Source organism: Dryobates pubescens, chromosome 1, assembly GCF_014839835.1.
Source record: "Dryobates pubescens isolate bDryPub1 chromosome 1, bDryPub1.pri, whole genome shotgun sequence".
Taxonomy (NCBI): Eukaryota; Metazoa; Chordata; class Aves; order Piciformes; family Picidae; genus Dryobates; species Dryobates pubescens.
In genome coordinates this window covers 33,519,086-33,535,637 of record NC_071612.1, presented here as the reverse complement: position 1 = coordinate 33,535,637, position 16,552 = coordinate 33,519,086, and the positions used below count along the sequence as shown (strand labels likewise).

General features: G+C 42.8%; 1 protein-coding gene across 1 annotated transcript in view; it reads right to left on the bottom strand.

Annotated features, from left to right (window-relative positions):
• The window catches only part of GABRA2 (gamma-aminobutyric acid type A receptor subunit alpha2), a 73,329-nt gene extending 61,506 nt beyond the window's left edge, over positions 1-11,823 (bottom strand). The window contains exons 1-2 of the mRNA XM_054163648.1: positions 11,374-11,823; positions 8,697-8,812 (exon numbers count right to left, since the gene is read on the bottom strand). Of these exons, the coding sequence (XP_054019623.1) occupies positions 8,697-8,812; positions 11,374-11,444 (187 nt within the window). The 5' untranslated portion in view covers positions 11,445-11,823. The remainder of the gene's footprint in view (positions 1-8,696; positions 8,813-11,373) is intronic.
• Between the last annotated feature and the right edge of the window lie 4,729 nt (positions 11,824-16,552).

The following is a 16,552-nucleotide window of genomic DNA, read 5'->3' as shown; positions in this document are numbered from 1 at the left end:
TTATGATTAATTTAATTTGAGTGTTAACTGGCAAAAAAACCAGACAGGAAAACGTGTTTAAAGATTAATCTTGGCATATTAAAGCACTTTGGTTCTTATCATTAAAATTTATTAGACTTTTGACAGTATTAATTCAAAATCTTCTGCTGACGCTTTAATTTAGGAGGCTGGCGAATTGTGCAGCAGCACAAAAACGTTATCTGATACATCCTCTACAGCTGCTTTTTGAGACAGATGACTCATTGTTGAACAACATTAATGTCAGAAATTTAAATACATGCACATACCAGAAGGATAAAACTGCTTATGTTCAAGTTTCCAAAGGGGATTAGGAAAAAAAAGAATAAATATATATATATATATATATAAAAATTATCATTCAGCTATCTTAACCTGCCAGGTGTTTAAAAGTGGCCAACATTTAGTATCACTGTTTTATCTCCCTCCTTCACTCTCCATCCCTTTTGTCCTGCTTTTCCCTCCCTATTCCTTCCTCACGGTGGTCTTTCACCTTGGCTTTTACTACCCTAATGCTAGGTTGTTGAAAAATAGTGTGTGTTCTACTTCACATAAGAGCTGCTAATACTAACAATAAATCATAGAATCATAGAATCAATAAGGTTGGAAAAGACCTCCAAGATCATCAAATCCAAACTGTCACCCAACACCTCATGACAACTAAACCATGGCTCCAAGTGCCACGGCCAAAGTGTTTTTGAACACCTCCAGGGATGGTGACTCCACCACCTCCCTGGGCAGCACATTCCAATGGCTAACAACTCTCTCTGTGAAGAACTTTCTCCTCACCTCAAGCCTGGTGCAGCTTGAGTCTCTGTCCTCTTGTTCTGGTGCTGCTTGCCTGGGAGAAGAGACCAATGCCCTCCTGGCTACAACCTCCCTTCAGGTAGTTGTAGAGAGCAACAAGGTCTCCTCTGAGCCTCCTCTTCTCCAGGCTAAGCAACCCCAGCTCCCTCAGCTTCTCCTCATAGGGCTTGAAATACAGACTGGAATACTACAGAAAGCAGATCCAGTTTTAACATATAGGTAATTACAACGTCATAGGTTGAAAGAGACCTCCAAGATTATCCAATCCAACCTATCACCCTCTGCTAGCCAGCAACTGATCCACCACCAGGTGAGGTCTGCACAGTTGTGTTGCCCCTACTCCAGGTGCAGTCAGTCAGGAGATGAACTTCCAGATCAGTTCCATCGTAGCACAGCAGCTGCTTGTAGTGTGTTTTGTAAATTCATAGTTGCACACAGGGAAAAATAGAAAATGGAATCATTCCCCCCTCTGCACAGAAATTGAAGGATGAGAATGATACCAGCCAGGGTCAAGACATGTTCTAGAGGTCTCACATGAACTTCTCCAGCTCACTATGGTCCTGAGCTGAGAAGTCACCAAGTTGCTGCAGTTTTCCAGAGACTGTGTTCTTGATTCTTAATTCAAAGCCTTGATTTATGAAGTGTTGCTGGCATCTGGCTAGCAGCTCAGGGCTCTTTCCAATATCCATCAGCCCAAAGCTAGCCCAAGGTTAGCTGATTCAAAAGCCACGTCAGAAGCAGACCCTAACTATAGCAGGGCAGGGGGGTGGCACGGTGCTTTGTAAGATGTGGGCTTGGGGGAAGAGGTTCCCCAAAGATATCCTTCTACATGATCCTTGTTGAAATACCTCTCTGTCTGCACACTACAGCTTCTAAAAATTGGATGCACCAGATGGTGCATTGTTGTTAAAAGTGGTCATGAAATGGTGGCACGCCAAGCATGCAGAAGCAGGAGTACACAGGCAGGAATACTGCCAGAAGCAGCAGATCTACGTCAGACCACTCAACAACAACCAAACTGTACTGGCACAAAAGGAAAGCCATACAATCTGTAGGTAGAGAAGGATCTCTATAGCTTCCTTCTTTCATTCTTTAGTTAATGCTCTCTTTGGTAAACCTTAGTAAAGAAAAGGTTTGAAACATGATATTTTGTGTGCTGCTTGTACAAAGAATACAGGAAACCTGGAGGGGGTATGCAAGAAAGCCAGGAAGGGACTTTTGACAAGGGCTTGTAGTCACAGGATGAGAGGGAATGGATTGAAGCTTGAGGAGGGCAGATTTACACTGGAGATTAGGAAGGAATTTTTCACAGTGAGGGTGGTGAAACACTGCAACATGTTGTCCAGGGAGGCTGTGGATTCCCCCTCCCTGGCAGCATTCAAGGCCAGGCTGGATGAGGCCTTGGGTAAGATGGTGCAGTGGAGGGTGTCCCTACCCATGGCATGGGGCATTGGAACTAGGTGATTTTTAAGGTCCTTTCCAACCCAAACCATTTTGTTAATCTATGAAACTGAGTAGTCCACAGCTACATCATGGCACCAAACATTAAAGGATTTACTGGATACTGTCTGTGAGTACATTTTTTACTGTAACCCAGAAAACTCTTAACTCTGTGTCTTTGTTGCTACAGAATGACTGACATTTATTTGCTTTCATTGAAAGCAACATATACATTGCTACCTCCATTTCAAAGCCCCTTCTTTGCTTGCTTAAAATGCACTACTAAAAATCCATGAAATCTATTAAAATCCCCCCTAAAGATATCCTGGCTGAATTTCTATTATGCTTAAATATTTCTGAAAATGCTTCAGAGAGAGATTATTTAAATAATAATTATCATTGCAATTTAGGTGGCACTACAGAAATTGTACCATTTAACAAGGATAATAACAATATTGCCATCCTTTGGTACTTGGCTATTAAAACGAGTCAGCCAGTGTGAGAAGCAGCTCTATATTTGGGATAGCAAACTTGCTGCAGGATTTATGTAACATGGTAAGAGTCCTTAGTGGGAAGCAGTCAACAGTAGAATGCCTTGGACAGCAGCAAGGCCACTGCTTTTCAACCAGTTTCTAAATAACCCAGAACAAATGTATTGCTGGGGAAAAAAATAGAAGATCAATGTTTGTGTTAGCCCATCAAACCTGACTGAAGAACAAAACCATCTTGTCGGGCTGATTTACAGGGAGCTCCAATGAGCACCACAGAAACTTGTAATATCTGCTTTCATGTCTTCCTTGGAGCTAGGATGAAAGCAAGCAAAGAAGCCTTAATTCAGCTTTAGTGTCATCACCAGTATTTCTAGCACATTATGATGCTTTGCCAGGGAAGGGGAAAAAAAATCCCAGTCAGTGAACTGGGAAATCCTCCCAGACACAGCATACAAACTTCACTGCACAGCACCAGCACCTAGATTTTTGTTAACCATTGTGAAGCACACAGCATTTTGCCACTTTGCACAGCATGCTTTCCCTGATTGCAATACTCTGCAGAGTTGGAATATTAATCTTATTTTGATGTCTTCACTGTTGGTTTATCCACAGACTCACAATAAACCAACCAAGCAACAAACAAATAGCTTTGTTTAGCTGCTCTCAGCCACTTTCCTATCCTACATCTTTTTTTTCTGTTAGGGTTTGGTTTTTTTTTCACTTCCTTCAGTTTCACAACAGTTTCTGAGGGCTTTTTATCCTTCCACTTCCCTAATGTTGCATTCCCTAGAATGTTTACAGCTACTGAGTTAGTTCTGTTCTTGGATTTTAGCACCATCTGCATGACCTGGATAACTAATTAAATAGGATTTCCATATCCTCCTCTCTATTGCTTTTCCATTTTTCACAAAGCATGCTTTTTGCCAATATTCATTATCAACAACTCCAACATAAATTAATCCGAATTTCTCACTGACTGCTCTGAAAACACTTTTCCAGCCCAAGAAAGAGCACACAGTAACTTACTCCTTTGTATTCTGGCACAACTACACAGGCAGAGGGCTTTCAGAGAGCGCAAATGCTGCTCTGAGTTGCTCGGCACTAGCTCTGGCAGAGAGATGTTAGCATTTCCAAAAGATGAAACCAGAGCAAAGAAGGGATAAGGAAACAACCAGAACTGAGAAGGTGAAGTACACTGTTTCATTTAAAGCCAGTAGTGAAAACTTTCTTGCTGTGTACTGCCACAAAAACAGCTGAAGGATCTTCTTTTAGGATATTCTGAATGTGTACTAAGCATGGTGAGGGTGACAAACACCACTAAGTTTTTAATGCCCACAGCTAGGGGAGTGCTACAGTGACAAACTCTTCTAAAGCTGATTAGATATTCTGAATGCCAGAGACACATAAATGCACTGCCTGAAGTTTAACACATTCTTGATTATCAGCAGATGATTATGGCCTTGTTTCCTGGCAACGGACGACATGCCACTCTGATAAACACATGCATACACACACACATATAGCTGTCCTGGTGTGTGGGAAAAGTTTTCTGTGAAATATATATATACATATATATAATATTTTTTTCCCTTTTAGCTTATATTAATGAGCACATCATACAAGCTTTAATCTCAGATTCTCACGCCACCATGCTGACTCTAGGCAACAATATATCCAGTGCTGCAAGTGCTCACTGCTCACCATCTCTCTGACCGCAACAATCAACAACAACCCTTCCCCATTTCCTTCAGTTTTCCTGCTCAATTTCTTTACAAAACATTGTATTATGTCTCTAAGTGAAACACAATGAACATTCTTCTTTAAAGCAACTAGAACATCCGAAAGTCTCCTTGCAGCAGAGATGAAACCTTCAAGATGGAACTACAGCTGTGTTAAGTTTTCACCTGTTTACTCTCTGGTCTTCCTCATTTTTTTCAGCAATCAAAATTCACCTCTTTCCTTATAAGGAGGATACTATTCATGAAGCTGGTGAGACTGACCACAGCTCGTGGAAAGATTCTCAAGCTGCATAAATTTACTCAGCTTTTTTTCAACCTCAATATGGCAGCTGAAAATGCGGCGTTCGTCCTGTAATGTCCGGTCTTCGACCTTTGTAGCTTCCCTTTGTGAGTTTGTTGTGTTTTGTTTCACCACCCCACCACCCCCCAAGATTTTAATTTTATATTTTCCAAGTGTTGTATTCAATTATATTTTATCACTTTGAGAGAGTAGAACAGAGGGAAGCTCTGTAGCTGCTGGAAATGGCCATTTTCAAACGTGAGAAAGCAAAGCAGGCTGAATAGCTTATGAAGATGGTAAGACTACTGAAGTATCCAACACAGTATGAAAATCCTAGCAACATCTCCATTCCTTCTCTCTCACATTCTCTTTTTCATCTTTAAAAAGAACCTATTATTAAAAAAAAAAAAACAAACCAAAAAGAAGTGTATTTTTTTTCTGATCACCTAATAGCAACCTATTAAAAGAGAAGAATGCCTTAATCTCTATCCCTTTTTTCCTTTAATCATGTGGTATAGGAAAGTAGGTGGGGAGGTAGGCAATTCAATCACTTCTAGATTTAAATGCAGCTGCATTTCAGCCTTCACGTTCTGTTGTCTCACTATTTAAATAGCTTAAAGTCTCTTTGGGTCCCTTGCTTAGTTTCAGCATCCTTAGTTTTGGGGCTTTCTTCTTCTATATGCTACTAGCAAAATCAAATTATTTATGGAAAAGTACTACCCTAAATGGTTTGCAAACCTTCATGATTTTGAAGAAAATCATAACTAAACTTTTTATGACTTATCATTTACAAGGCTGTCTCTCACATGAATTAGTGCTAATGACATAGGGAAATTGTTTTGAAACTGAACTTGTAATTTACTCGGATGTCTAAACAGAAAAGGCATGGAATGTTTGGGTAAAACAGCTCATGTCAGAGCTGAAAGTGCAGTGAGGTGTGTTCCAGCTGCAATCCTGTGCTTGGCATAAAATAAATACAGAGAAAACATTATCTCCTCTTGAACACTTTACTGCCTATACATATGAGCACAGTAGGTCGGGGTGTTATCTAAGTCATACAAGATGTTTCTGGCTTCAGGGGACATTGCAGCGTCTTCTTTTCCCCACCCACACCCATTTTGCAGGCTATTTCATCACTATGGTGTTGATACATCATTCAAGGATCCCAGCTGCTAGGACAACCAATAGCCAACAGCCAAAACTTGTTTATACAGCAGAGCTGCATCACCAGTAAAAGCTAAAGCTGCCTGAACAGCCTATAGAACACAGTGCTCAGTTCTGAAGTGTATCCATGTATCAGTAAAGTGTCATTACCATACTCTTAAGTACTTACACCAAGTCTCCCAGTAAAATTAATTACAGATCTATCCCTAAATTCAGGGATTCATTCCAAAACAGACAATTACTTAGTTGAATCTTTGAAGGTGCCAATACATTTCCATTTTGTTGGTGAGTAACTCCCTAAAACACCAGTGGTAAGCTAACACTTTTCATGATTACAAACGTTTTGAGAGGAAATGATTATCTGCACCGAGCTGAATTTTTGCTGGGAGACATCTCTGAAAAACGTCTTTCACAACAGGTGAAAGTGGGCTGGGGAACAACTCCTGCTTTCAGAAGGCTTTAAAAGAATTCATCTCAGAACCCAGACTATTTCTGTTGTAGCACACGCTATAGACCAGACTGTGATCTCAGCCATAGTAGAGTAGCAGGATAATGACAGCTGCTGTGCCTAAGTGAATGCTCTACTGCTTTCAGCTGAATTATTCCAGAATCATATAAATGAAACAGAACTGAGACTAAGTATATTAAATTAATGACATGCAGTAGTCTGTGCAAAAACACTTTCAGAAACTATCAGGACTCACTGGGTACATAATGTTCCCAAAAAAATAAAGAAACCCAAAATGATGAAATTTTTCCATCTTTCAGAGCACAGCTCAACAGAGAAAAAGGGGGGCAAAACTGCTACAAAATTCCTGAAACATTACTCTATAATTACTAAGCATTATTTGGTATATTTCATATCACGGATCATCACCAATGGCTTTTACAAGCGTCCTTTTAAGCTGCAAAAATTCCTCCATCCCCAAGTGAAGTATTTTTTGCATTAGATTAATGCATCATGAATCATCACGCTTTAATATGCATGACACAGTTTCATTTCACACATGTTCTGCATGGGTTGATTGCCATGTATGCCAATATCAAACAGATGTTAATTCTTCAATTTTTATGCTCCCAAAGTATATTTTAATTACCTAGGAGGCTTGGCAAAGAGGAGGAAAAAAAAGAGGGAAATGTTTTAAAGCAGATATGATATGGAAAGGAACTGCAGACTGCTGTCATTAAATGGCAGATTGCTTTTTGTAAACAAGAAAAGAATTCTTCATTATTTTTCCAGTGCAAATCATGATTTCAAAAGCCCTGCCAATTAAACATGAGCCTTGTGATAGGAAATGCTCCTGCAATTCACCTGCAAGGCATTCCCTGATTATACTAGATTCTTAGGTGTTTTGCAAAGAAATTGAATCTCCATGTAAGACATCACTATATAAATCCTCAAATCAGCGGTGTTGTGTGTCTCATTTTATGGATCATCTGAATTAAAATATGGAAAAAATAGGAAATATGTCACAAGTGTCCACTGTACAGAGGCCAGAAATGGAAATGAAGAAAAAAAAATAGCCTAGGTTAAGATTAATATCTAATGAGAAAGCTGTTTCCAGCTGGTGTCAGCTCCCACTTTATGCTGTGTCAGATGCAAGTCAAGATTCTCCAGAACCAAAACAGCACCAGAGCCACAGGTCAGGATGGAAGTATTGGCTAAAAACTGTGAGGCTTACCTAATTCCTGGTTTGAGCAAACAAGAGTTGTTAGAGTAATTTCTGTGGAGTTAGAGCTGGCCCTGATCTCACTGAAATCAACAGGAACAGAAAGGGCTCCCAGGAAATTTTGCACTAGAATTAGTTTCAGCAAGCTGAAACAGTTGCCATGTGGAAAATTACCATGATAAAATAATAATAATGATAATAATGATAATAATGATGATAATAATAATAATTTGTTGTTGTTGTTGTTGTTAATACATACATATTTATGTTGATCTATATAGCAGACAAACCATAACAGTAGGTAAAGTATTATCTAAACCAGGGTATTCTGCCCCTCCCAAAACCAGAGATCTTTTTTGCACTGTAATACTTCCAACACCAAACAATTAATTTGCTTCAAAATCAAAACATGAACTGATACTTGGAAAAATAGCTGGCAGTTATGCCACAAAAGTGCAGTGATCTCTGTCCTCAAATCTTTCCTTTTGCTATTTTTTTTCCCTTTTGAATGTCCAAATACATGCAAAGTACCCAGAAACAAAACAGTAATTACCAGTGAAACCCTAGTTCCAAGGAAGCGAAAAAAAAATAAAAATATATATAAATTCCCTATTGAATTTACCAGGACAAGGAATGAGTCTAAAAATGTGGATTCTACACACAGCACACAAAACACTTGTCCAGATTTCTGCCAGCACACTCATCGCATTGCAGGAATCGAGCCTGCATTCCTTGCTCAACCAAAATTCCCTGACTGGAATAACAGCTTTAGATGTTATTTTTTGCTTCTCATTCTGTTTTACTATGTTAAATCACCAGATTTCTTTTTCTTCTTCTTTTTTTTTTGCTTAAGATAAATGTGTGAAAGTGCCTCCTTTCCATTCATAGATGTTATCTCCCTCAAACTTCAAATGATTCAGCTGGGTGAACACAGAGTTATAAATAATTTATCGAGATCCATACCAGTTGTTAGGGGAGGGGGGGAGGGAATCCTGAAGGAAGAATATCACTGCATAAAATCTGAACATTAAAACTGATCTTAAACAAACAAACAAAAAATCAATCAATCTTTAATTGCTTTTATTACCTCCTAATCCAGGTCGGAGACGATTATCATAACCATCCAGAAGTCTGTCTAGAATTCTTGTAAAGATGGTGATGTTATTCTTAGCTTCGTCTTCCAGGGAGTCAGCCAGCACTGATCTAAATGGACATTTTTACATTTCAGAAAGTGCTAAATATGTTTTAACGTGCAGTCAACATACAGTTTTCATTTGCAAGCTGGCCTTGAGCATTTAATTGCTGCCCTCTAACAGGAAAGGGTGTAGGTAAGAGTGTAGAATGCACAATTTATATGTGATGCGTTCAGAAACATGAGTCTGTGATACACCACTTAAAATTTCCAGGAAGGCATTTTTCAGTAGCTTCCCCTTCTAGTCAACATGGCATCACTACCAGTGCTGCTCAAAGCTCCACTAACACATTTGGCTGTGCAGGTGTAAAAGCCTAAAAGAGCTTTCCCAGGCCTCGATGGTATGTCACTCCCAGGCTGATAACACGGGTTCCCCCACACAAAATTGTCTCCTTCCAGCTCTATCCTATCTGCTCTCACCCAAGTATATCTCCGGATAAATCCTGTGGATATGCTTCCACCCAATGGTCATGTAATGTACATGACCAGAGGAACTAACATGAGGGAAAACTCCAGTGATCATGCTCAGGGAGTCCTCTGATGTCAGTATTTGGTAAGTGGGAACAACGATGCTAACCAGCAAGCTGCAGGATAGCTGTGGATAGCCTTCACGTTTCTAAGATTCTATTTCATTCAGCACTGCCTGATAATCCTCTAGATGCAGCCAAACCTTAGAGAAGTTGGACTGAAAAAAAGAAATCCTAAATGAAGTGTCAGGAAGAATCTATAGATCATCGATTATTCCAAACTTCCCTCATAAAGAAAGAGCTGTTACAGCCTTCATGGGTTCATGTCTCTGTGGAAAACACCAGGGACTGGAACATGAATCTGCTTCCCTGTCAGCTCTGCTGCTGAACAGTCCTCCCGTACCTGGACACCCAGACCGAAGGTTTTCTCTACTAGGGAAACACTTCATGCAGAAAGCCCTACGCATGCAAATGTCACTCTGCCAACAATTTCAAGCACCATGCATGTGAAATACATGAGCTCATCAGTCCTGTTCCTACCAGGATATTAGTATAAAGGAGGTAAAGCATCATATGCTAGAGGCATTGTCATTTATACCATTTTCAGCCATCTACACATTTGAGTGTTTATCATCTCTAAATGTACTACTGACCAAGGCACCCCGAATGCCATAAACCCAAGCATCTTTCCTTCTCCTCCAAACCAAAAGTAGCTGTGGATGACATTTTCTCAAAAGCAAGCTATAAAAAGGATTAAAGACAGGGCATTATGTTGGTCCCCAATTCAACAGCATGGAGGAAGTATTTAAATGTAAATCATTGCAGTCTGTGCTTTCCATCCCTACATCTCGACCAAAAATGAGAGAACTTATAAAGAACATGCCAAGACATCATGTGTGGTTTTACAGGTATGTGAGGGGGGTTCTGAATTTTAATCCCTGGATGGTTCATTTTTAATCTTTAATGTGTATTTCTGTATTGCAAGTCTCTGTAAGCCTTTTTTTTTCCCCCCAAGCTCCTTTTGGAAACAGAACAGTTTTTTGAAGTCAAGACACCACTGAAAAATTAGATCACTCAATTATATCAAATTAGGGTTGAATTCTGCAAACTTTGTTCAGGCATAAACTCCTTAATTACGCATGTAGTCGCTTTGACGTCAGTGAGATTACTCACTTGAGTAGGGTTTGCAGGATCTGGCCCACTGTGACTCAACTAATACTGCACCATAGTTAGGCATGAAATGAAACAGGCAACATGGTTTCAGGAAAGACTTTGCTCACTAGGAAATCTATGAAAATGAGGGCACACTTTTGAAATCATAGGAAACTTGCATTATTTATCTTGCAAGCCTTGCCATATTAGGGCAAGACCTACTGCAGTCAGAACCAAAACAAGTAAATCGAAGTTATGAACTGCAATTAACTTCATGCCCAGGGACTGCGAGCAACACAGAACTGTTAGGTGATTAAAACTGCTTCCTCTCGTGTTGCCCCTTTAGAAATGGAGAAACTTCAAATACCATAAAAAAAGTTGATTAATAAACGAGGCTATTGTTTTATTATGGGTGACCGTGAAGTTGTATGCTATCTCCACCTAGAGGTTTGAAGCTTAAGCATCGTTTCGAATGCTGTTATGTTGGACCAAAAAAGAGAGACACACAGGGGAGGGGGGGAAAGGCATGCCCGTATTAAAATCTATGTAAGCATTATTTTAGAGACTGTGATTTGCTATTTGTCTTCATGCCGATCTATTTCTCCATCTTAACCGTTCTGCACGGTTCGGAACCACAGTGATACAGTAACTCCAACAGATCTTTAAGACTCAATAAGGCATTTAAAGGAATGGATTTAATTAACGGGGAAATAAAACATCAATTCACAAACAGTTTAAGGAGAAGAGATTAGGTTTATGTGGTCTCTGGAATACCTTCTACTGCCTCTGCTCTGGAAACTGTGTAACACTGCGTTCAAACAGCTATGAAAGATATTTTTCTGTCATTAGATTACTACGTACTATACTTTTATAACCTCTCACACCAGCTCCCCCCCTTAGCAGATCGCAGCACACACGTTTCTACCGAACGACAAAACGAAACATCCTCTCACCTTGTTGGTAGCCACACCAATAAAACGAGCAGAACCAACTGCATCTCGGAGTATGCCAGCTTCCTCTTCATCGCTGCTCTGTGCAAAACCTAACCGCGCAAGGGGGGGGAGGGGGGGGGGAACCAAAACCAAAACCCACAAACCTGCTCTCAGCTACAGTCAGTCTCCGCCAAGCAGCTTTTGCAACTTAACCCGAGGGGGATGGGGGGGGGGGAAATAAAAATTAAAGGGGAAAAAAAAAATGTCACTTCGGTGGAGAAAGGAAACCGCTGGATTTCTGCAGCACTTTCCACTACTAGCAACTTATTGTATCTCCATCTTTCCCAGCGATCCTGCTCTGTGCAAAGAGGCAACGTATGATCACAAGTGGCATGTGAGCAGACGCATCAGACGCTTTCCTTTTCCGTAAGCCAAAAGCCCCAAGACGAAAAGGAACCCAAAAAAAAAAAAAAAAAAAAAATTAAAACCGTATGTATGTTAAGAAGAGCGGGGTTTAACCATTCCTCGCTTCACTACGGCACACCGCAGCCGGGAGGGGCGGGCGGGCGGCGAGGGAGAGTCATGCCATTCGCCGAGGGCTCGGTGCGGGGGACCGCGGGCGAGCCGCCCCCAGCCGCCGCCGAGCGCCCAACACGTTTGACAGCTGCTCGGCAAAACACCGGCCGGCAGCCGCCGCCGCCGCTGCGGGGGGACGCGGGGCGGGGCGGTGTGTGGGTTGCCCCCCTCAGGGCGACAAGTTGCGGCCCGCCGCGGAGCCTTGCCACGAACAGGAGCTGCCTCCAGCCGTGGGGGTGAAGGGGGAGGGAGGGTGGGGCGCACCGCTGGTAAGGACCCCCGGGGACCCTACCTGGGAGCAGCGGCCGGGGCGGGGAAGGAAGGGGTGGAAGGAAAGAAGAGGAAGGAAGAGGGGGAAGGGTGGGAATGAGGGCACCGACGGCGAGCGGGGCAGGCGGGCGGCAGCGAGCGCAGGGCTAGGACGGAGCCGGTTCCCCGAGCGGGCGCGCGCGCGCGTGGCTGGGCGCGTGGCGGGTAGCCGCGCGTGCCGGCCGGTGCGCGGGGGCGGGCACGGGGAGGGAGGGGCGCGCGCGGGAGGCGGCTGCCCCGCGGTTGTGGCGGGGGCGGGAGCGGGAGCAGGAGCGGGAGCTGAGCCGGCGCTCGCTGCCCCCCGAGGCCGGAGCCGGGGCGAGGGAGCGGAGTGATGCGAGGGAAGATGCAAGTCACCTTCTCGATGAGCGGCCGCCCCTGCCAGAGGGGCTGCGCTGGCCTTGCCGCTCTGCGCGGTTGGTTCGCCGGTGCGCGAACGATGAACAGGGCGAAAGGGGACCATCCCCCCCACCGCCCCGAACCGTAAACCGCGTTTGGCGTGGCCCTTCGCAACCCTTGCCGTCAGCTCTTGTTAAGTGCGGGTCGTAGTAGGGCATAACCCAAAGGAGCAGCCTGCGCTGCGCTGGGTCTGCCGAGAGGACCACCGCCAGCACCGGCTCCCGGCCGGCTCATTAATATTCCTTTCCCCACTCGCCCCTTGGCACAGTCTAATTGAAATGCAGAGAGAAGAAAAGTCTGTCATTTAAAGTGAGCTCAGGATGCTGGCAGCCAGGAAAACAAACCTTGCTTTTTTTCTTTCTTTCTTCTTCTTTTTTTTTTTTTTTTTAAATCTCCTTTTCCTATGCTCAGGTTGCATTACTTTCCGTTGTGTTGCCTTTCAAAGCACGTCGCCCTCCTTTCCTGTACCCCAGCTTTCTCTGGACAGCTGCTGGGATTCATTCCCATTGATTTTAGGTTTTCTAGCACAAGTAGATCAGGACAGGCTTGACAATTAAAGGTTTATATTTAGTGTACTCCCATTTTGCATTGTTAACTCAGAAATAGGATCGTTGCAGACGGAAAAGACCTTTAAGAGATCATAGAATCATTGAAATGTTAGGGTTGGAAGGGACCTCAAGGATCATCTAGTTCCAACCTGGCTCATCTAGAGCCTCCTGATATTTTATGTCTGCTATTTTATACAGATGAATTAGTTAATATTTTTAATTGTTGTTGGAAGGGACTTCAAGGATCATCTAGTTCCAAACCCCCTGCCATGGGCAGGGACGCCTCACACTACATCAGGTTGCTCAGAGCCACATCCAGCCTGGCCTTAAAAACTTCCAGGGATGGGGCTTCTACCGCCTCCCTGGGCAATCTGTTCCAAGATCATCAACTCCAGCCGCTAAATAGTTTCCTAACACCAGCAACAACATTGCTTCTTTTTATAAGAAAAATAATATCTATCTCCACACACTGGATTTCCATCCCTATCCTTTCCTTCCCCTCTGTCAATTGCAGAATACACAGCTCCCAGTCAGCCTCTTAACACCACTGGCCTACCTGGGTATTGCAGTGCTGAAGTTTGCTTCTGAGTTGCCTGCTCCAAAATGAACATGTGAAGCTGCTTGTCAGGGAAAGAAAAACAAGAAAAAGAAATAAAATACCTACCACATTTTCATCAGTTAATTGTAGAATCAACTACAAATATTTGGTGACTGTTGTTGTTGTTGTTCTCCTCTTCTTCCTCCTCTTTTTCCTTTGCTCTCTGCTTCCTAATCACAGCTGCTTGTGACTGGAGGACCCTTTGTTTTCTTTCTCCTTCAGTGACTTCACAGCAGGGTGTGAGAGACAAGCAAGAGAAGTGCTTGGCCTGTCAAGACAATTTGGTACTTCACATTTTGAGATATTTTGCACTCTCAGTAAGACTGGGCAGAGAGAGGGACCAAGTTGGATTCCTGGGTTTTAAATAGCCAGTGAAATGACAGCCCAGACTGTGGGAAATTGCAAAGTTAAGGACACAAGTACAAAAACTGAGATCCAAAGAACACTCATTCAGCAGCCATCCAACTCTGGCCACATTCAAGGTAGAAGAACCTCATCTTTGCCTGTCCAGAGGTCACAATATGCTCTGCTCACAGTTCTTCCTTGTCTGATTAATTAAGCATCTGCAGTCAAGCTGAAATCTTAGAATCATAGAATCAATAAGGTTGGAAAAGACCTTTGAGATCATCAAGTCCAACCTATCGCCCAACACCTCATGACTAAATAAATCATGGCTCCAAGTGCCACATCCAATCCTTTTTTGAACACCTCCAGGGGTGGTGACTCCACCACCTCCCTGGGCAGCACATTCCAATGGCCAATTACTCTTTCTGGGAAGACCTTTCTCCTCACCTCAAGCCTAAACTTCCCCTGGCACAGCTTGAGACTGTGTCCTCTTGTTTTGATGCTGGTTGCCTGGGAGAAGAGACCAACCCCACCTGGCTACAACCTCCCTTCAGATAGCTGTAGAGAGCAACAAGGTCTCTCCTGAGCCTCCTCTTCTCCAGGCTAAACACCCCCAACAGCTTCTTTGGATCTGCCTTGAAGTCTCCATGTGCTAGGAGTTAACAACTGACACTAAAGGCAGAACTGACTTTCCCCATGAAGAAAACTACTTGTCCTAAGAAAAGGTAACTTCACAAATACCAATGTACATGAAAACTAAACTATTCAAAGTTAAGAGCCTTTGTGATTTATTTTCAGGCAAGACACATTACATAATAGAAACAGGTATTTTTCTTTTTCCACAGGTGCTGGCAGCGTTTCTTCCCAAAAGACACTTCAAGCAACCGCAATACCCAAACTAGAATCTGCTCCTTGCATGTGAATTGCATCAAAACATAGAAACCCACCTTTTGTTAGGGAAGGCAGTCACAGTGGCTCCTTGTTGCTGTGATAGCAGAGTGTCATTCTTCAAAAGCCACATGGGGTAGGCATGTATTTATAATGAGCTTATGCTCAAAGCCTTCCCCGAAAAAAATGTGCTGGGTTTTAGGCTCTAATCACAGTTAGTACCTGTGATGTTCTTTGAGGTTTACCATAGCTTCACGCATTGAAGTCACACTTCAGATGAACCACATACCTTGAAAGTATCAGAAACTTGAAAACAACTCCTCATTCACATTCTCAGGCAAGTTGGACAAGGCAAGATGCCCTGTGGGGCATCCCAAATCACAGGGAAGCTGAGTACAGGAACAGATTACTGAGGCGATGTGTGAGAGATCAGAGGCAATATAATCACTACCAGAGAGAAGGCTCTTTGTGATTGTCCCACACCCTTCTAACCCACACTGCAGATTAAATGGAAGACATTTGAGGAGAAAAGAGAAAAAAGTGCCATTGCTGGGGGGTTGGGGTGTTTTTTTTCAGTTAGATTACCTGCATGCATGTCTCACAAATGCTGGTTGGTTGGTGCTTGAGCCCCTTCAGGTGCAGAGTCTTCTGGGAACACCTTGCTTCCATGTTATTATTTGTGGAGTTATATTGAATGCTGTCATTCTTTGCTGCCTTTCTGTTCTCTCCAAGACATATACAGCATCCAACATGTCACTTGGGTTTGTGAGACTTATCCTGAGGCCTGATGCAAGTGGTCTGGAAAGCAGAGAGTCATTGTAATGGTTTAAATCAGAACAAAATGGGTCAAACTGAACCATCTGTCTGTTCCCCCAACACAAAAGTGAGGGAAAAGTAAAGTAACACACACAAAAAACCCTCAGGATTGAGAAAAGACTGAGATAAGAATAGATTTACTGAGCAGGATCAGATAAACATAGAATCGTAGAATCAACCAGACTGATTAGAATTAGCCATGGTTAATTCTATTCTATTCTATTCTAAAAAACAGGAACTTGAGAAACAAAATTATCCTGAATCATAGAATCAGAGAATCAACAAGGTTGGAAAAGACCTCAGAGATCATCAAGTCCAACCTATCACCAAACACCTCATGACTAACTAAAACAGGGCTTCAAGTGTCACGTCCAATCCTTTTTTGGACACCTCCACCACCTCCCTGGGCAGCACATTCCAATGGCCAATTACTCTTTCTGGGAAGAACTTCCTCCTAACATCCAGCCTAAACCTCCCCTGGCACATCTTGAGAGTGTGTCCTCTTGTTCTGGTGCTGGTTGCCTGGGAGAAGAGACCAACCCCCACCTGGCTACAACCTTCTTTCAGGTAGCTGTAGAGAGCAATAAAGTCTCCCCTGATGCTCCTCTTCTCCAGGCTAAACACCCCTAGCTCCCTCAGCATCTCCTCATAGAGCTTGTTCTTCAGACCCTTCACCAGATTTATTGCCCTGGTACATAGTACAAAATGTATAATTTCCTGG